The sequence below is a fragment of the Phasianus colchicus genome, chromosome 5, assembly GCF_987193195.1.
Source record: "Phasianus colchicus chromosome 5, bPhaCol1.hap1.1, whole genome shotgun sequence".
Taxonomy (NCBI): domain Eukaryota; kingdom Metazoa; phylum Chordata; class Aves; order Galliformes; family Phasianidae; genus Phasianus; species Phasianus colchicus.
This window is the reverse complement of record NC_143440.1, coordinates 17,630,277-17,651,672: the sequence shown is the minus strand read 5'-3', so window position 1 is coordinate 17,651,672 and position 21,396 is coordinate 17,630,277. Positions and strand designations below refer to the sequence as shown.

The 21,396-nt window shown below is 35.6% G+C and overlaps 1 protein-coding gene across 3 annotated transcripts in view; it reads left to right on the top strand.

The window, feature by feature from the left end:
• CPT1A (carnitine palmitoyltransferase 1A) overlaps positions 1-21,396 on the top strand; it is a 36,758-nt gene that overhangs the window by 11,730 nt on the left and 3,632 nt on the right. For all 3 annotated transcript variants that reach the window (XM_031609024.2, XM_031609025.2, XM_090140684.1), the window contains exons 4-19: positions 219-358; positions 759-930; positions 3,988-4,089; positions 4,821-4,958; positions 6,180-6,257; positions 6,934-7,041; positions 8,656-8,743; positions 11,254-11,449; positions 12,739-12,927; positions 13,150-13,255; positions 14,871-14,987; positions 15,764-15,928; positions 17,180-17,314; positions 18,477-18,629; positions 19,545-19,649; positions 20,506-20,598. In XM_031609024.2, the coding sequence (XP_031464884.1) occupies positions 219-358; positions 759-930; positions 3,988-4,089; positions 4,821-4,958; positions 6,180-6,257; positions 6,934-7,041; positions 8,656-8,743; positions 11,254-11,449; positions 12,739-12,927; positions 13,150-13,255; positions 14,871-14,987; positions 15,764-15,928; positions 17,180-17,314; positions 18,477-18,629; positions 19,545-19,649; positions 20,506-20,598 (2,085 nt within the window). The remainder of the gene's footprint in view (positions 1-218; positions 359-758; positions 931-3,987; positions 4,090-4,820; positions 4,959-6,179; positions 6,258-6,933; positions 7,042-8,655; positions 8,744-11,253; positions 11,450-12,738; positions 12,928-13,149; positions 13,256-14,870; positions 14,988-15,763; positions 15,929-17,179; positions 17,315-18,476; positions 18,630-19,544; positions 19,650-20,505; positions 20,599-21,396) is intronic.

Below are 21,396 nucleotides of genomic sequence, written 5' to 3'. Positions count from 1 at the left end.
ACTTGTGACACAAACTGTATAGTTTATGAAGTAATTATTGGTATTGTTGTGAGAATTTCCGGTAGCGATCAAACTTAGCTAAAATCCATGAAAGAAAATGCTGGATAATCTTGTTTAAAATTAAATGACTTAAATGTATTGATTTTTGTTTCTTTCCATGGTAATATGAAGTCAACCGCTTTGGTATGAAAAAATTATGTGAAGGCTTTTCTTTCCAGAATGGAATTATCACTGGTGTTTATCCTGCTAGCCCCTCTAGCTGGCTTATTGTAGTTGTGGGTGTGATGTCAACAATGTATGCCAAAATTGATCCTTCTTTAGGAATAATAGCTAAAATCAACCGGACCCTTGATACAACGTAAGTAGTCTGAAAACTTACTGTTCTCTAAACCAAATCACTTTTATGTGTAACTGCTTTTCATCTAAATCCTGTTAAAGCATACCAGTCTTTGAACAGTATGTTTGTGATAGAGTAAGCGTAAGTCTTAATGCATAAAGCTATTAAATGTGTAGGTTGTTTTACCAGTATTGCTGCATTGCTATATACGTGTTTGGGGAGTGCATTTGGCAACTTCTGTTGCCTTTGTTCTGGCCATAGGAGAGGATGTTTGGAAAGGAGTTCCATAACAAGGGGCAGACAGGCATAAAACTTGCATGGTGCCTGCCTTTGTACCACGGAATGTAGGTTTGCAATATTAAGTTCTCCTTAAAACTTAAACTGATGTTAACTGACTAATACTGCCTTTTGTTTTAAATAGTGGCTATATGTCAAACCAAACACAGAACATTGTGAGTGGAATACTTTTTGGCACAGGGCTTTGGGTTGCCCTTATCGTCACAATGCGGTACTCCCTGAAAATGCTGCTTTCCTATCATGGCTGGATGTTTGCTGAACACGGCAAACTTTCTGCAGGCACCAAGCTGTGGATGGTAAGGATGTATTGTCTTTCTGTCCTATATCATCTCTGTGTGTACGTGGTCTGTTTTCAAAGCCCTAAAGTAGATAGTTTTGTAGTTGTTCTTCTTTTCTGTCTTGCTTGAGTTTTCTGTGTCACAGAACAAGGGCTATATTTTTATTAAGGGCTATTTTTACTATCATCCTTTTGATGCTTTAATTAAACTATTCAATATGGCCTTGTGGAAGGAAAAGCAAACACTTTAAGAAGAACATCTAAATTTCCCAGTGCCTTGGGACTGTGTGACTCAAATGCTTACTTCCCGATATGCAACCACAGCTTAAACTCGGGCTATGGAACAACAAAAAAAATCTTGTTCTCTCTAGAAAGCACTACTCTAATTTTTTCTTAAAGTAGAAATGCTGGTATTTTTAGTCATCCATTCTAAAATTAACCTTACATGTAAAGAAAACTACAGTGTCCCTTCAAACGATCTTAGTGGTAGGACTCCAAACAGACATATGAGGTGGTAGCTTGTTACACAGTTTACACTTAAAGATAAGACTGGAGTGATGTGGCTTCTCTTGATAATTAAGGTGCTTTGGAGAAGGACTTAAGAGGCTGCCATCTCCCTTAGAGGCTGTAATAGGTGTAGGGAAGGTATGTATAGGTGCTCTGAAAGGTGGAATTGATTTTTTTTTTTATTATTCAGGCTCAGTTGTTTAAACTTCTTCCATTGTTGATGTAGAACTTAAGTGCCCTCCTAAGATAAAAAATTACCTTCCTTAAAAAAATCAAGAGATGTTTTCCATGTAATGATATATTATGGAAGTTGTTCAACAACAGATATCCAGAATATACATTACAGTTTAATATTAGTTTGTTACAAATGAAATTTCTAATCAATAGTTTCTCCTGGAAGCAGTGTCAAGAGCCTCATGACTTGAATTTGTACAGTCCAGGCTCTGAATGGTAAGGCTTTCTGTTGATTGCTTGAAGCTCTCTCTGTCTGGGTTTTCAGCATGTCCTACCAAACAGATATGTTAAGGCTGTTAATCTTAGCTTATAACACTAGCCTTAAACAGTATGAACTGTAATGCTACTTACCACGCTCTGTTGCATATTATATTGATCTACTTTGGTATATGATATGCTGCGTATATTTGTTCTGTTTTGCTGTGTGTTACATTACACGTGGATTAAAAACAGGCCAATATACAGGTGTATGCCCAGCAGTATCTCATCTCTGTTTAATATAAACCTTTATTTCATTCCTTGCTTTTTTTAGGTAGTTCCAACAAAAGAGAAGACTGGTTTCCCTATAAACCAGCACCAACTACCTTGGCTTTCTAAACCTTTGTTATCCAGGAGGGATTTTCCTGTGCATGTGTTTTTTTCCCCAGCTGATTTTCATGCTGATTAACAGCATAACAATATACTCACAATATTTTTTTTTTGTTCAAATAGTTCTGCAGACAGCAAACCTGTGCTGTGATTTCAGCTGCAGTATTAACTGATTGGGAGGCTAATTGGAAGTCTGGTGGCCCAGCTTTCAGCTTTGATGTAATTAGGTTTTCTGATGGGTATTGGGATGTGAAATCAGAGAAGTAATGAAGGATGTGTGTCTGTTGGATCACTTCAGTGGTCTCAGACTCTTAAGTAAGCTTGTAGTTGAGTGTGTTTGTTGTATTTGTCAGTTGAATAGGTACTCTTTGTCTGATGAAAATCTTGGCCTTGCCTGGCTGAAGAGTTCTGAAATAAAATAGTCTTTAAGGATGAGAAGTGGATTTTCTTATGAAAAGCTATGGTGTTTTTGTCACCTGGCTTTCAAATTGTGTTATCCACAGAGCACAGTCAGTTTTCATTGGGCTGATCACCCTGGTGCTTCTAGCAGATCTCTGCTGTGGGGAGGTATTTTTTGCTGGTAACACACTGCAATTGTTAATGACTTTACTGTCTGAAACAACCTCTTGTAGCTGTGCTGACCAAGGAAATGGAGAGGGAATGTAGTGTTTTCAGTTGTTTGTAGTTTGGGTGAATAGGGCTAGTTTTAGCAATTAAGTAGTGAAAGGGCATCCTCAGTTTTCTTCTGTCTTCAGCCCATTGGAACTTTATACAATATATTGAACTTTATACAATATACTATATAGGATGTTGAGATTGTACTTCACAATAAGTGAACTGTTGGTTTAATACTTGATTTTACTTTCATGCCCAAATGGGGTGATTGATATCAATATCCTTCCATGTATAGTCTAGAATTTGCCTGGTCAAGAGTTTCAACGTAGTGCATGTCACAACTGAGAGGTATTCAGAGATAGAAGCAGCATTTCCATCTTCTGTCTCGTGGAGAATATGGGATGCTGTAAAATTTGAAACAGTCTGGAATTGTTGTCTTTGATTTTTTTATTTTGTTTGATTATTGGTTTTTGATAACACAAGGACTGTGTTTAACATTGGCATGCTTGCACAACTTGATGTGTTCAAATTGTGTAGTTGGATTATCTGGGGCAAACTTCTTTTTAAAGAAACTCCCTGTAAATCTGTACTCTTGATGTTGAGCTATAACTTTAAAAAATATCAAAGCATGATTCCAAAGCATAATTCTTAATGATGGCTGTTGTTATGCAAGATGCTTGACTGAATGATTCCTGTTTTGGAGTACAATTGAGGTGGGCTTTTCTATTGCCTATTTTATAAGTAAAATATCAATGGGTACATTTGCTTTTTAATCTTCATAAAGGAAAATGAATGAGGAAGTGCACCAAGTAACTGCCTCCGTTTTTTATTGAGATCAAGTTGTGTCATATGCGAACAATATTGCCTAATGACCAGAAAACTGTTTGGGAAGTCAGGAAGTCTCCATGATGCTCTTTTTCTTTAAATGATGTGTTGTTTGCTTTGGAAGATAGTTTGCCATTGCCTTTTTGCCTTTGTCAAACAATGGTGAAGGTGATAGTTGGCTAAATTCAGTCTTGTATTGCTTACTGGTGAAAGGAACTCCCAGCTATGTTATTCCTTATTACTTTGTCATTTTCCTGTATGGAACAAAATAAATTGAAGTATATATTTTGATTTTGTTTTTCTTCAGACTCTTGTAAAACTCTTCTCAGGACGTAAGCCCATGTTGTACAGTTTCCAGACGTCTTTACCACGATTGCCAGTTCCAGCTGTTAAAGATACAGTCAGCAGGGTGTGTGGAATTCAATTCATTATCTTTGGTAACATTGAATCCATATTTAGATGCCTTTGTACTTATGTTAAGAGTGTTTTTGTTTTGTTTTTGCCATGTCTTAAAATCATTATGTGGTGGTATCTATATTATCTTATGCATTAGAACTTAATGTGTAGAAATTAAGGGCTAAGACAAACCACTGAAATGGATGAAGCCAGTTTGAAGCTGGCTTGGTTCATGTTGGGTGACATGGTGTCTGTTGCAACACCTTCCAATGAAGTATGATATGCAGGGCTTTCAGTGCATCTTGTATTTGTTATGTTGACTAACATGCATATAAGTATGTATTTTATGACAAAATCTTGCAGCGAAGTGTGTAAGTAGGACTGTGTTACAGAAACTGAAGGTTTGAAGGAAACTGAAGGAAAAGGGAAATGGCTTAAAGCTGAAGAGTTAAGCCCTATGATAACAGTAAATATGTTCTTTAAAATGCTTTCTTCTCTGGAGAGGAGAATGTATTTGTAGAAAAGTGACCTTTTCCACATATGATTTGTTAGCAAAATTCTGGAAAAGGTCTCATTTTTATAGTTTGCAAGAAAATGTTTAAAAGTGTTTTAACAACACAGCATTTTGCAGCCTTATGAAATGAATCTGAATGCTCTTTCTGCTGTTCAAATATTTTCTGCTGAAATGATGAGAAGATACACATCTGTGACTACACTGATGCTGATTCTCTTCCTGTATTCTAGTATCTGGAATCAGTCCGGCCACTTATGAATGATGAAGAGTTCAAAAGAATGGACGGTCTTGCAAAAGATTTTGCATTTAACTTAGGACCAAGGCTTCAGTGGTACTTAAAGCTAAAATCGTGGTGGGCCACAAACTATGTGAGTAGATCAACAGACGACTTAAATATTCAACAGATGTAATTTGATTTGTTCCCTGTTGTATTTTTGGCTTAATGTTTATTCTGTCTTAAATGGAGAAGGGAATTAAACTTGTGCAAAGTGCATTGGAGACCACTTGATTTGCACAGAAATAAGTTGATGTGGTTTTTGAAAACAGAAAGTTTGGTAAATGGAACTTTGTAGAGCACATCTTTGTCCAGTTCTGTGTTTGTTATTCTGGAGCCAGTGATTTAGTTATCACAACTGCTCTTAGGCTCTTTATCTTGTTCAGGTTTGTAATTAAACCTTGAACGTAGCTGTCCAGGTAGTTTAGATAGAAGAGTGCTTTAGGAAAACTTTTTTATGTAGAAATGATAAAGCATATGGAAAAGAAATAAACAATTGTAACAAATGTTTTCCACCAAAAAGAAAATCCAAACTGCAGTATCATAGCAAGAACTGTGTAATGCAATTAGAATCATAGAATGGCGTTAGAGAGGGCCTTAAGGAAGACCTCACCTAGTTCCAACTCCCCTGCAGTAGGCAGAGTTGCCATCCACTAGATCAAGCTGCTTAAAGCCCCTCATCCAACCTGGCCTCAAAAATGGTTGTGGATGGGGCATCCACAACTTCTCTGGGAAACTTGTTCCAGTGCCTCACCGCCCTTGTAATGAAGAATTTCTTCCTCATATATCTAATCAAAATCTCTTTAGGTTAAAGTAGTTACCCTTGTTTCTGTCCTTTTATGCCTTTTTACAAAGTCCCTATCAAACTTTCCTGTGGGCCCCTTTTTGTGTACTGGAAGGTTGCAATAAGTTCTCTTCACAGCCTTTTCTTCTCCAGGCTGAACAACCCCAAGGCAGCCCTTGAGCTTCCTGATGTAGTATCTAAAATCTAGCTCTACACGTTAACCGTAGTTCTCTTAGGTTACCCCAGCATTTGGGATTTCTAATGCATTTTAAATGTCATATGAAGATGACAACTTCTTCAGAAACTTACTATTACTAGAATTATCCCACTTTTTTTTTTTTAATTTGCTTTCCTTAAATATTAACAGAAATCAGTGGAGGATTTTTGTTTCCTTGTATGTTTTTAAGTAGAGAGGCAAGCTGACTGTTCAATTTCTATTACTGTACAAAGTGTTGTATTGTGGAATTATCAACACAGCAGCTATCAACTATAGAAATAATGAACTTTTACTCATTTTTTTTCATCCTACAGGTGAGTGATTGGTGGGAAGAATATATCTATCTTAGAGGGCGTGGACCAATTATGGTTAACAGTAACTATTTTGCAATGGTAGGTAAATGCTGTAAATGCTTTATGGGTCAAAGAAGCATTGTAAAATTTCTGCCATGGATCTTAATTTATTTTTCTTTAATATCTCCCTTTTTAGACCTCTGTTGCCACTGAGTATATGGCTTTCTTTTTTCTTTCTGGAATGCAATCTGAAACAAATCTCTTATATAGTGCTATCTTCATAATAAACTTAGCACATCTGGCAGTTGGGCAGAATTGTTCAGTGATGGCTTCTTTTACGGTTTTATACTTACTGCAACAGGCAATCTTTAAAAAGATTACTGCGAAAAAAACCCTGATGCATGGCACAGTTGTGTGTTCTGGTATTTGTAAATGCCTGTACAGGAAATAAAATTGTGAAAGACTCTGAGGTTAAAAACATAAGTAGGAAATATTGTGGTTTTGAATTCAAATTTTCAGTAGCATTATATGGGATGACTAACAGTAATGCTGTAGGTTTTCAAACTGGTGCTGTTTAAGGAAATCGTGGCTATTGAAAGAATGGAATTTAAGTCATCAACTCACTGCACTAATGTACTTCATGTATTTTCAAGACTTGACTTCATTGACCAGAATATAACTTAAACAAAACAAAACAAAACAAAAAACAGTAGTACTGTATATTTTTCAGTGCACTATGTTAATAGCTAACTTAAGATTCTTATGTACTTTGCAGGACTTCCTTTATTTATTTCCCACAACCATACAGGCAGCTAGAGCTGGTAATGTTATCCATGCCATCCTGCTCTACCGGAAAAAACTGGACAGACAAGAAATCAAGCCAGTATGTACATTGGTTTAAATAGCTTTTGATCTTTTCCAGCACAGTTTGTAAGAAGCTGATTAGCTTTTTCAGCAGGAGAGGAATATGTTGTGCCAGAACCATATGTGAGATTCAACTGAGCTATCTTTGTTATCACTTGAATTGCACATGTGCACAAACTACTGACTATCAGATACAAGCTTCTGTTACACCAGCTAATTGCAGCGCTTGAAACTGACCTATCTATTTGCCCAAAAGAGAAATAAGGTCTTGTGTTTGCATATGTTAAGTACACCACCTAACAAATTATTGATATGTAGCAAGCATGTCATGGTACTTCTGAACCACTGAGTTCTGAAAATCCCAGCAGGAAAATGTTTTCCTATTTCCTGCTAAAACTGACTGTATGGATGGATTTTAAATTGAGTAGCATATGAAGTAGGTTGTATGCTGAACTATTAACTACAATTGAATGTGTACTGCTTGCTATATTTTCATGTTGTTCTTTGTGATTTCTGTTTATAGTTGTTTTGCTTAGTGAATCTGCCAAATGCAGTGAATTTATTTAGTTGGTATATCAAGGTGGAAAACAAAAACTGAAGTATATTGCTGCATTTACTCACTTCTTAACCTGGTGTAGCAATAAAGCTAGACAACTTGTTTAAAAGTTAAATTTATCTGAAGTTTAGAAACATCTATTTACGCTAAGTGTGTAATTTCATATTTCCTCAGGACACTACATTTCCAGAAAACTTAAGTGTCTTTCAAGCAGATATTGTTTGAATACTTGATTTGTTTCTATTTCATATTTTATTCAAGTAAACATCATAACCCCCAGCCCACATACTTAGTCTGTGATGATTCAGTGGAAACAATTTTCTTCCTAGTGCCGTATAAAGAAACGCTAAGAAATGTTTGTAGTTTTTCTTCAAAGTATGTGTCCTAGTGAAGTCTTTCTACTGTTCTGTTTGTTTGGATGTTACCCAGATAATTGTTGCAAATATATGGTGTGTCTAAGAAATTATATTTGTCAGGCAGAACACTGCCTTAAAAACATCCAGACTTCAGAAGAATTCAGATCCTGATGTGGACATAGTGGTTGTAAGAAAGTCTGCTTGAAAATGAAAGACACCATTGGAAGAGCGCAGTTGAGTAGCTGTTACTCTTTGAAGCAAAGGTTGTCCTTGAACTTGGTGTTGTGACTTCTCCTGCATAGGAGAAATCCCAACAAGGAAGGGAGCCAAAGTAGATAAGAAAGGGTAGGAGGAGAGTTGTGTACTCTCTTGGGTTAATGATGTAATTTCATAGGTAGATAAACCAGAAACAGAAGAAGAAATCAAGGGGTAACCCAGATTGACCATGGAGCACATTGGATTTCTCATGCAAGTTATCTTCAGTGCTTGCTTCTGAAGAGTGAGCTTTGATAAGAGTTAAAAAAAAAATAATAAAATATAGCTACTGGAATGTCAGTGAAATCTTCCACATGCAGTTCAAGGGAGAACAAGGAACAGAAAAAAAATGATGCATTAGAAATATTATTGTTCTGCAGCCTCTTGTTTAACCAGATTGTTTTTTTCTTTTTAATTTACTAACGATATATGCTAAATTAGAATTTAATCTACATGTTTTGTACAGATTCTTCTGATGGGATCTACTGTTCCACTTTGCTCAGCTCAGTGGGAGCGGATGTTTAATACCTCCCGCATCCCAGGAGAAGAATCAGGTAAGCAGGGCTATCCAAGGAGAAGAGAATATCTTACTGGAACTCAGAATTTTGGGGATATTTTCTGTTAGACTCTCTCTTTTCCAGCTAAGGGGTTGAAAGACACCAAGCCACCAATACTGCTGTTTCTCAGGAAGTAATGAATTGTCATAGAGCACACAGTTTTTTCTGTTCAGAATGACTTTGAAACTTCTCTTCAGTATTTGTCTCTTTAATTAAAAGCTGACTTCAGGAAGTTGTCTGCCTCATGCTTTTAATTTATAAGTAACTTTTACTTTTTTTTCCCTGTTCTACTCTTTCAGGTTTCTTTTGATACACATGGTTTTTGTTGTGAAGATTGAGTTCTCTCATCTAAGTCATTTTAAAATCTATCCTGTTTTGACTTTTTTTTCTTTCAGTTTATTATTTACAACAGCATCTTAATGTATTCTTCTCAATATGAATGTGTGTTCAGCACTGTTGCTTACTTAGGTTGAAGGCAGGTACAATCTTAGTCCTGACAGGCTTTTCAGTGCCAGTGTTATCTTGGTGTTTTGTATGCACTGTAAGATACAAGATAGATGGATGAATCAGCTCTAAGAAGGACAGTGACTAAATTTTTCTCAGTAACACATTAAGAAAACATGCTTTTTTTACTAGTTCCTGCTCTAACTTCCAGCAATGAAATGATTATTCTAAGTTCTGAGTAACTAAATTTTTACATCTTACTGTTGAATAGAGGTACCTGTTTAAGTACAACAGGGTTATTTTTGTGTGAATCTGTTCCTGCAGCTTCTGTGGGATACTAAAAATGTGTTTACACGTTCACAAGCAATCGTGTTTGTTAGCCGTGCCCAAAAAGTAATTGTATCTGTAAATCAAAGTTCATCTGTACATTTCACTGTAAATGTACATATGCTTTCAATTCAGACAACAGGAGTTAAGTATGTTTTGAAAGAAGGCAGATGCATGCATTCATTAACACATGGATAGAAAAAACATGGATAGAAAAGTAGGGTATGTCTCTTTCAGTCCTTTCAGTTGCTTGTTAAAGTTAGCCGTGTAACTATGGGGTAATTTCATCTCCTTATTTTATTTTTTAATGCCTTCTCTGGCATAGCAAGGATTTTTTTTTACATATCCATGTTTTGGATATCCATGAGCTGGATTGCTCTTTCCAAGTGACAGTGATGTTCTTTAGTCACAGAAGTCATGAAGTCACAGAATGGTTTGAGTTTGAAGAGCTGTTAAAGATCATGTAGTTCCAAGCTCTGCCATGGACAGGGCACCTTCCAGACACCTTTCCATCCCCCTGTCTGGACAGATATTCCAGATCTTCCAACTACTTGTCCTATAATTCATTTATACTGGTGTGAGTCTTAGTACCCGCCATATTGAAGAGTTATGTTGAGGCATAACGAATATGGTGGTCTTGTTCAAGGTACATTTGATTGTCACATAGGCTTATATAACCTGGTGGGTTGGAGCTTTAGTATTCCTGCATCCTGAAGGTCCTAAAGAGCTTTTATTTTTTGCAAACTTTAAAGGGGCTTATTCCCGTTCAGGGAATCAGTTTGATCCTGACAAACATTTGGTAACTTGTTTGCTGTACTTGAATGTGACAAACAGTGCATCAGCTTTGAGAATTTGGAATATCAAAGCTCTTGAGGCAAATTCTTCTCCATGTGGTGGTATTTTGCTATGGAATATATCCCTAAAGGCTTAGTAGTAGTTTCTCCCCGAACTAGCCTCCAATGATCCCCCCCAATAGCCTGTCCTACCTCCTCTGGGCTCAGCTTCTTTTTATGTTCAGATACTACATGGCTTTTTTTTTTCTTGGTGTGTGTGAGGATGCTTTATTTTATTTTATTTCTTTGCAGTGACAAAACAGAATAGGAAGCGGATAATCTGGAAATACTAACATTAGTAGTCAACAGATGAAAGAAAATTGCTATCCATTTTTCTCATTTTTGAGAATCAAATCCTGTACTAATTCTGCAGCAGATTTTCTTGGAGCTTTCAGATGCCATTGTGATACTTGTACAAAAGCTTGAGCTTTATTTAGGCTAGTCAAAGGTGCCATAAGTATAAAACTGCTTCTGATTAGTGGATACCCCTCAAAACTTTATGGATAGGCAGAACATCTGAAGTAGAGAGAACTCTTTCCTGGTACTATGTTTCTCAGAATAATGAATTTTAGGCTTTTAGGATGTCTCTTTTTCACTGTCTCATCAACTGATTTCTTCAAATTTATAAGAATGTCAACAGGAAGAGCAAAAGAACTGAATTACTGGTTTCCATCATATGAGGACTTTACCTAGCTGCTTAGAAGGCTTCACTAGGTGTTTGACACAAAGCCTTCATGTCATAAGTTTAGGCTTATTCCAGCTGACCTTCTGTTTATAAACGAAGTGAGGATAAACTTGTTTAAATGAGCTGTGGCTAATTGATAGTACATGCAGTAGGTGCTCGCCGTTATATAGTGTATTATTAGTATTTTGAGACTTTAGCTTTTTTTCGTAAAATTCTAGATACTCTCCAGCATGTGAAAGACAGCAAACACATTGTTGTCTATCACAAGGGGCGTTACTTCAAAGTGTGGCTGTACCACGATGGTAGACTGTTGAAACCTCGAGAGATTGAACAGCAGATACAAAGAATTCTTGATGATGATTCAGAGCCTCAGGCTGGTGAAGAGAAACTAGCAGCTCTTACTGCAGGAGATAGGTATGGCTATTATCATTTTTTAAATTAATTTCATTATTTGGAAGTATATTGCTGACATGTTACTGCTGTGCTGTCCTTTGTAATGATGATGTGGAATTAAAAATAATTTTGCAATTGCAGCTCTGTATAGACTCCCCATACTTAGCAGGAGAACTAGAGAAGTTTGCTTTATTTGTGGTAAGAAGTGTAATTTGAGGCTTTGCAGTATTAAGCGTGTTAAACTATGTAAGCTTTAGATTTTCTCTGAGATTCACGGACATTTTAAAGAATGTTCTCAGACTTAAGATTGAGAATGTAAATTCACCTGGCTCTTGGTGAGAGATCATTGAATTCAATTCTATTTTGACAAATTCAGTTCAGCCTTGTCTGATTTGTTTCTGGATACTGAAGAGAAAGAGTTATGGGTTTTTAATATACTACCTAAGAGATATGTACTTTACTACATATTTTCATTGGAAAAACTTACAAATTTCTAAATAAATAAATAAATGTGGCACTGCTGTATGGAAATTCATTTGTTTGTTAATTTTAGATCTGTTTCAGTTGTTTACCATGGAAGTTTTCATGGAAAATTGTCCAGATGCTTATATTTAGGTGTTACAGCAACAGATATTTTCATCAATGAATTGTTTTCATTGTTACTACTATTTTCTTTCACATAATAGGTATCATCTTTTGTTCAGTTAGAAATGTAGATGATCAGTGTTATATGTATCGTGTGCAGCAGAAACTTCTGAAGAATGATGTTTATGCTTTGCATTTGTGTTGTGATACGATAACATTATTGAATAGTTTGGGTTGGAAGGGACCTGGAAGCTCATTTAGTTCCAGCCCCCCTGCTATGGACAGGGTTACTTTCCACTAGACAAGGCTGCTCAAAGCCCCTTCAACCTGGCCTTGAGCACTTGCAGGGATGTGCATCCAGAGCTTCTCTGGGCAGCCTGTTCCAATGCCTCACCACCGTCATAGTGAAGAATTTCTCCCTGATATCTAATCTAATTCTGCCTTTTTTTGTTCAAAGCCATTTCCTTTTACACTCCCTGATAAAGAGTCCCTCCCCAGCTTTATTGAAGAGACCCCCTGTAGGTGCTGAACTACTGCTGAATTATTTCCTGGTATAGTGTTATACCTGTATGTTTAGAACTTTTCAGTGCTGATATAGTTTAAATGAATGCAAGTAGCAGCTCAAAACATGATACAAGTAGGAGGAATGTTTCACACTTTTGTTAAAGATGATAAAATATGCACTAACCTGTGTAACCTGGCTGTAAACCACATTCTTTTTGCAGGGTGCCATGGGCTAAGGCTCGACAGGCTTATTTTAGCCGTGGAAAAAACAAACAGTCCTTAGATGCCATTGAAAAAGCAGCATTTTTTGTGACATTGGATGATGACGAACAAGGGTACAGGAAAGAAGATCCAGTGAGGTCACTAGATGAATATGCAAAGTCCTTAATACATGGCAGATGTTATGACAGGTACAGTATTGACTTTGTGAAAAGAACCTTCTCTTTTTCAGAGATTTGCTAATTCATGTGACTAATGCATACGAGTTAGTGATTTATAAGCATATAAATTTGTCCATTTCAAACAAACCAAAAAAACCCATTGTGTTCAATTATTTTTGACTGACATGAAGTTAAAGTATAAAAATGTTTCTGCAATATAAAAATTCATAAGGAAATCTAATCTTTTTGTAGGTGGTTTGATAAAACGTTTACTCTTGTAGTATTCAAAAATGGCAAAATGGGCCTGAATGCTGAGCACTCTTGGGCAGATGCTCCTATTGTTGGACACCTGTGGGAGGTAAGTGTTACATACAAAAGGTTAATGTAGAGTATAATGTTAGGTGGTTCATGCAACAGCCCTGAATAACATCAGATTCCTTTCCAGTCTCTTGCAACTATGTTGCTGATGAGTGATTTTAGTTGTCAGTAGAATTAAAAACAAACTAACAAGCAAAACTTGCCAAAAAACAAGTTGCATTGCCTTAAATCAAAGGCCTTTATTAAAATTATATGACAACAGATGTGTTTACAGAAAAGTGGTGTGTCACCCTATCTAGCTTGTTTTTAATATTCTAAATCAATAAACTATTGCCTGTTTGACATAGCATTTCATTTTGTGTATGCACATGCTCCTGAAGCACTTAGGCTTTCTTGTGCTGTAAAATCCAACGTATATTTTTAAAACTTAAGTTATACACTGTAGCATTTATTTCCCTTAAGCTATTTTTATATTCTAGATTGATGTTATTTAAATTAGCTCTTGTGTTTTGCTGCCATTAATGGTATAAATGCACTTTTTGTCTGATTTGTTCATCATGGACATAGCTTATTGCTTGAAATCCTATCTGAATATTTTTTTCTTTGATGTTTAGACCTATAAACAGTTATGACTTCATCACTCAAAACTATTTCAGAAACATTAGCTAATTCTGATTTAATTATGTATCTGTGCAAGTGGAACCCACGTCTGACTGATGCCCCAAGTCATGTCCTGATTTTGTTATCTATGAGTATCCATTTGTATAAGAAGAGAAAGTCCTAACTGGATTCTCTAAACAGGAGAAAGTCAAAACTCATTCAAGGTTGATTGAACAGTCTAGTTCAGACTAGCTGTTCTGGCCAGTGGAAAAGAATTACTTTGTTCTATTTCAGAGAATCACTCAATATGCTTAGTTCATATCTTTGTACTTGCTGTTAGTTGGTCCCTTTTCTGCTGAGAATTAGGAAGCCCAAAATAAAATAGAATTTAGTTTTCTAAGAAATTCTGGACATTTTGTAGTTGGTGTGTTCTGTCCACACCAGCAAGAGATTAGAAATAAGTACATGCATGTAACAGATTTTTATCAAACTTTTTCTTTCCATGTTGAACAGATTGATAACCTTAAGGTAAAAAACAAACAAAAACCCACAATATTTCACTTGAAGTCTTGAAAGTCTAAGTCTTTGTTGTTCAACTTGCATCATCCGTCTTGAAAACTAGTCCAAGAGGTCAAGTGTGCACATAAAATGTACTGAAACATTGAATCTTGAAAAGAGTTAAAGATTTGATTAATTTTTTTGAAATTTGCACTTAATTTGCAGTAAACTGTTTTTTGATGAACTGGTTTTGTCAGATAACAGAGTTAGAGAAATTCTTTAGAATCAAAATTGAACAAAGGTTGAAAGCCTTTTTTGGAGGAGGTTTAATTAAAGCATTTTGCACCACTGTAGTACAGTATTTTATGTATATCTGGTATTTTTCTGCTTAGAAGTAAAAATGCCTGAAAGTAATAGGCAATACGTGAGAATAGATTGCATTTCACTGTGTGTTAAAAACGTGTTATCCTAAATGTGTTGGGACTTCAAAATTACGCGTTGCTGTGGAATTAGGATGTAATGTGTTTGCAATTCTGAAAATGTATCTTTCTTCACAGAATATAATGGCAACTGAGTATCTTGAACTGGGCTACTCAGAGGATGGACACTGCAAAGGAGACACCAATCAAAATATTCCTATCCCTACCAAACTACAGTGGGAAATTCCAGAAGAGGTAAGAGCACAGCAGATGGTGACTGGGGAAAGGAGCTCAGCTTTTCTTGAGAAGTCAAATCACATAATTATAGAAAACTTTACAAGTAGTTAATTTCCTTGAGCCCTGTAAAATATGTATTTTGCTTGTGCGTATTACTCAGTTTACTTAAAAGGAGACAGTGTTTTTAACACTGCTTTTTAAAAATTCTGCTGAGGAAATAGCAACTTTTTACTAGAAATTTTCTTAGCTTAGCAACTTGTCAGAAATAATGGCCATCCATTGTAAACAGGAACAGTACTACAGTGAAGTTTGAGTTGCTGCTGTGTCTTAGTATGTCTGTGTAGTATTTCCTTGAGTTAGCTTTCTTATATGTATTCAGAATTCTGTCTAGAAGTTAATGCTTTTTTTCCCCCGAGTTCTAGACAACCTACCACAATCCTATTTCATAGGGTGGTGCGTAGTGGCTGGTGATGCACTTAATGTTCTAGTGATCTGAACAATCTTAATATGTTTTTTGTTTGAATAACATTTTTGGACTCCAAATGTGTATTGGCTTAAAACTTTTTTGAAGTTGTTTGAATCTTAACTTTCATACAAATCTATCTTTTTCTCCAAAGGAAGAATATTTACAGGATGAAGTTAATGGCTTATAGAAAGGAAACATTTATTTTGTATCAGTTAAACATGTGTGCATTTTTTTCTACATTTCTTTTGAATGCCTTCAATGCTTATTCTTATGTGTGTGTATATATATATATATATGTATATATAAGTAATTTGCTTGTGTATTTCAGTGCCAAGATGTGATCGAGAGGTCTCTGAGCACTGCTAGAGCTCTGGCAGATGATGTGGACTTCTATTCATTTTACTTTGATGTTTTTGGGAAGGGGCTAATAAAGAAAGCAAAAACCAGCCCTGATGCCTTCGTTCAACTTGCCCTGCAGCTTGCTCACTACCGAGTAAGAAGAACAGACTTTGACTTATACTGTGGCCAATTTAATAAGATTCTGTGTTTCTGTACTTGTGATTAGAATGTGTGATTGTGTGAAGTACACTGTACTTCCATGTAACTTTGCACTGCTTTTGTAAGGTTATCAAAGACGTTCAGTGGAAGTTAGTACAAATGCTAAACAGATTACCAGCCGGAAATTCATTGTCCAAAGGTTGATTTGTTGATGCTAATGCAGATTTTTCTCTTCTGCTTAGTTGTTTTATCCCTAGGTATCTTTCAGATATGAAAACTTTTGTAGGTGAATTTGTTATTGCTGTTCAAACGCACCCATTAAACTTACCTGTTAGTTTGGAGTCCCCCTTAATTCTGTAGTAATGAACATTCCATTCCTTAACAGGATTAATAGATATGCATGCCTGTTGGTTTTTTCTTGTCACCTTTTTTTTCCTGCATATTTTCATAGCATGCCCACATAGCAAAATGTACAGGTTTTGCATTCTAGCTGTCATTGCTTAATATTTATTGGTATTAGCTCTCCAAATCTACTTTTGTTGCTTTTTTAAATGCAATTCCAAATTGAATGTCAAAGCATAGAGGAGATTTCCTTGCTGCTATCACTACTTACTGTCTTTGTTGTTTGGGGAACCAAAATGGCAAATAACTTGACTCACACACCATCCCAGCCACCTTTTATTTTTGTATTTTCAATAACCACTCAGTTTCTTAATTTGAAGCTGAACAAACTTTTGTGACCTGAAAGAGAGAAGCTTTTACAATATAAAAACTTCAGAATCTGTGGGTAATATGAAAGCTGCTGTTTTTGGATTTTGCAGATCATTTTCAGTTTTCACATTTTCAGATCATGTTCTTTCACTTCTTTTTTATCCCCATGCTGCCATACAAATCTATGCTATTAAAATTTGAATTGAAAATATTGTAGCTTACTTAACTACAGCTGTGTTAGTTAAGTAGCCACTGAACTTTCTAATAAGTTTTTGATAGTTTTTGAATTGAGTTCTTTTGATGACAAACCAAAGAAGTGAGTATAAAATGTGTAGTGTAGCCTTTGCTATAAAAGCATTTATCAAATCCCATTATTACTTTTTTTCTGTAAGATTGCTAATGGTAGACTACTAACAACTTGCTTAATTTGTGGAGTGATTCATATCCTGTGTGCTTACCTTGAATGTTACCATCAACTAAGAAAGAGAGGCTAAGTTTGTCTAAGCCACTAAGTCCTTATTTTTCAACTTTCAAGGACATGGGAAAATTTTCTTTGACATACGAAGCCTCTATGACGCGCTTGTTCAGAGAAGGCAGAACTGAAACTGTCCGTTCGTGTACCATTGAATCGTGTAATTTTGTTCAAACCATGGAAGATCCACGTGAAAGTGTAAGTTGACTGTGTTGATTTCTAATACGATCCATAAAGTACACAGTTAGCACTTTTTATTCATGTAAATTTCTGTATGGTTTTTAACATTTAAAGAAAGAGTGATGCCTTGTTTTGAGAATGGAAGTGTAGCAGCAGAGAGCTGTCGTCTTCATCTTCTGTCAGTATGGCAGGAATTAAAGACTAACCAAAAGAGAATGACTAGTCACTAATAACCAAATATGCCAACTTTATGGATCTTGAACTCCAGAAAACTGATGGTCTTTGTGAATTTCTTGTTTGTGAAGCAAAGAATGTCATACCAAACTCTCAATTGCCATTAAAGAACTTTATTGGGATATGAGAATTGGCTTTCTTGAATTGCTGCTGCAGAATTGATAAGTTTGGTTTAACAGAATGTGCTTAACTTAAACTTTCAGCGAGGCTCTAGAAATATCTTAGAATAAAATTTTAAATGGACACATTTTAGTTTTAACGTGGTATTTAACTAGGATTCTGACCTGCTCCTATGGAACTGTTCAATTTATAGAAATGTGGATACTTTCTAACATGTGTATACCCACACAACTGTCCCCCTGAATATACTGTTTCTGCATTTTGGATACATAGCTTATTCACATGGTCTGGAAAGGTATCAATAGATACCTTTGCTAGTATACTCAGATCTTAATTCAGTCCTTTTTAATACTCACTTGCCTTTACTGCTTGCTTTTTATCTGTGTGTTTTTGCATAGGATTTGTGTCCTCCATGGACTATCCACAAAGCTTTTCTCCAGAATGCCAATAGTAGGCATGCTTAGCATGACTACCAGTGATTTATAAGTTTTCATCTTGGAGACTAATAGTCTGTTCACAGCATCCTGAATAAGTCTCATATAATACAGTGATGCTGGACCTAAGTGACAGGTTACCATATTTTCAGTGTTGCATTTGGTATTATAAAATCTTAGCAAAAGAGCTATCTTAAAGTGAGTTTGAGACTAAAATTTTCTTTCAGCCCTTGCGTTACACTTATCATATGCTGTCAGTTTGCCTTCTAAAATGGCTCTTACATTTCCTGCCTTTCTTAAACCACATTAAGACTTGGTTTTCTGTAGCTTCCTAAAAAAAACTAAATAGATTCACTTAATGGGATTTTTTTCCATCTTTCTTTCATTGTTAGAATGAAAATAAGCTGAAGTTATTCCGGCTTGCAGCTACCAAACACCAGCACTTATATCGTCTTGCCATGACTGGTGCAGGCATTGACCGCCACCTGTTCTGCCTTTATGTTGTTTCCAAGTACCTTTCTGTAGATTCTCCTTTCCTCAAGGAAGTAAGTTATCTTTATTGATTGGTTGCAGTAAATAGCCATTTATTTATTTAGCACTTTCTGGTATCTGCTTACATATTAATAGAACTCCAGTTTTTCCTCAGAAAGAAAATAAGAGTATAGATAGCATGGCTTAACATCTTACAGCTTGTTTTCATTTTTTTAATATATATACACTTGTTAATACACTTTCAGTAATACCATGTTAAGGTTTGCAAGAAAGATATGATCAGTATTACAATAAAGTACTGGCTCTTAGCACATATTCACCACAGGCAGCCATGCGCTTTCTCTCAAGAATATTCTTGAGAACTGTAACAAAATTACTTTGTTGTAAGTTGACATGAGCTAATGGAGCCTTATAGTGTAATTTTTGCTTCTTACAGTTAGCTGTAGTGATAAATGCTTTAAGCCATATTTTAAAATTGGAGTTTATGAAATAAAATGTATGCTCCTGCTTTAAGTTAAGAATCAAACAACCTTGTGCAGCTTCTGCAGCCTTCCAAGAAACCTCTGTATTGTTGGAGACTTTACAAACTTCTAACTTTCTGTAGTATTTACCTGGGATTTGAGTACCACCGTTGCTGATCTTGTTAACAAGGCCTGTTATGCAGAGTTTACCAGGCTATAGATCAGTTTCATCTGTTTTGAAATAATATTTCTACTCTAGGAAATTTTATTATTTTTTAGAAATTAACATCAAGATCTAATATGTTGATGGTTTATATGTTAGGACAAACTAAGTTGTTTCTTTTAATAGTCAGTTATTCATTCCATTGACATGTGAACTAGAGTTACCTTTTAATATTGCTTTATTGAATGTTTTCTAAGTTGTTTTTACTGTTTCTTGAGAGAATTGCATGTTCCTAAACAATATGATATACTTGATTTTCTTTTTTTTTTTAACCTCTAATAAAGGTTTTGTCAGAACCTTGGAGGCTATCAACGAGTCAGACACCACAACAACATATTAATCTGAAGAAGAACCCTGAGATGTTATCTTCTGGTGGTGGATTTGGACCTGTATGTTTACTAAATACAAGTATCCCTTTTAAAAACAGTTTGTTTCAGACCTGTAGTCCCCTAATGTTGCACATTAGAAGTGCAATATACACTTTAAAAATGTGTTCAATGTTTTCTAACTATGTGAATGTGCTCAGAAAAACCAACATCATCTTTTTCCCTTGTCCCACTAAAAAATGGATCATCCTTAAGGAAATATGCAGTTATCAAATGTTGTGTAAGGCTCCACAGCAAGGAGAACTGATAAACTGGGGGCTTCTATCATAGTACCTATGCCTGCAGATTTAGTATGTCAAACTATTATTAAAGTGACAAGCAATTTACTACTTACACTAAATTTTAAGGTTGCAATTAGTAGAAAGTAATTATGTCACTGTTTTGAGTTTTTTTATTTATAATTTCTAATTAATTGTTTACATTTTCCTCTGAATTAAGCTAATCAGATTGGTCTGCTTGCCTTCCTAAATATGAGTAGTGGCTAGGATAAGAATAAAAAGCTTTGTGGAGCTAGCGTACTGTTGGAGTTGTAATGAGCTTCTGACTTGCTATAGTATTTTACCAAGATTTTAATTTGGACATTGATAATATTATTTTAACTCTGTTAGGCAGGCTTTTCCATGTGGTAGACTAGATTCATCTGTTTCAAAAAGCATTTCTATTAAAAGAACAGTGAGGGGATCACATGACTACGTTTTGGCACTCAGAAATCAGAATAATTATTGTGTATTATAGTTGGCTTGTCAAGCTGAAAGCTGGTTTTGTGGCTGTTGGTTGATTGGTTTGGAAAGTTCAGGGATTGTTGTAGAAAGTGAAGGAAAAGTAAGTTTAAGACTTGTTGTCATTTTTCTTCCTTCAGGTGGCTGATGATGGTTACGGTGTTTCTTACATAATCTTAGATGAAAACTCCATTCATTTCCACGTCTCCAGCAAATTCTCTTGTTCTGAAACGGTAAGGGACAATCCTTTCCTGTTCTGATATCTGCTTGCAAAACTCTTCTACTCACTGTCTACTAAAAATGCAGTAGGACTTGCAACATACTTTGCTTTTTTCTTTGTCAACGTATGCTGTATATTAATGTTTTTCTCAGCGTCTATATTTTTAGTGACTTGATGAACCAAGGAAATGGTATAATACTTCACCTTTCTGTCAGATGTAAAGGAAAAAAAAAAAAGAAAAAAAAAAGGCCTATGGTCATGTTTGTGCACATGTAGTTCTCTGGAACTCCTATGAAATGATTTGTATCTGTCCCGTAAGCAGTAAGATAGGTGTCTCCTGGTTTTTGTTTCTACAATTTAGCTTTGATTTACCTCTGGCTGCATTGTAAAGATAATACAGTGGTGTGCTCTTTATTCTTTGCATCTCCGTAGTCTAAATAGTTCTGATGGAAGTTGATGGATAAATTTTAATCTGTGCTTGGGAAACTTAATTATCATAATTTATCGGAATAACACCCATCTATTGAAATATAGTGATGTCATCCATCAATATCCTTCTGTTGTAGAGATCAGCATTGAATGAGCTTCAGTTTGTCCTTCCCCTTTGTTTTATGACTTACCAGCATACTCAGTTTTGGCAGGATTACATAGACCTTAACTTGTCTGATAGATCTTGGTGCCTCGGGTTAATCATTAAATATTAGAAAATATGACTTTGTTCATGTGTGGTTCAAATTGTTCTTCAGATGCCATTTAATTTTATACGTTAAGTTTCCCTGTACTCTTATCAGTCAAGGCAAAAGTCCACAGA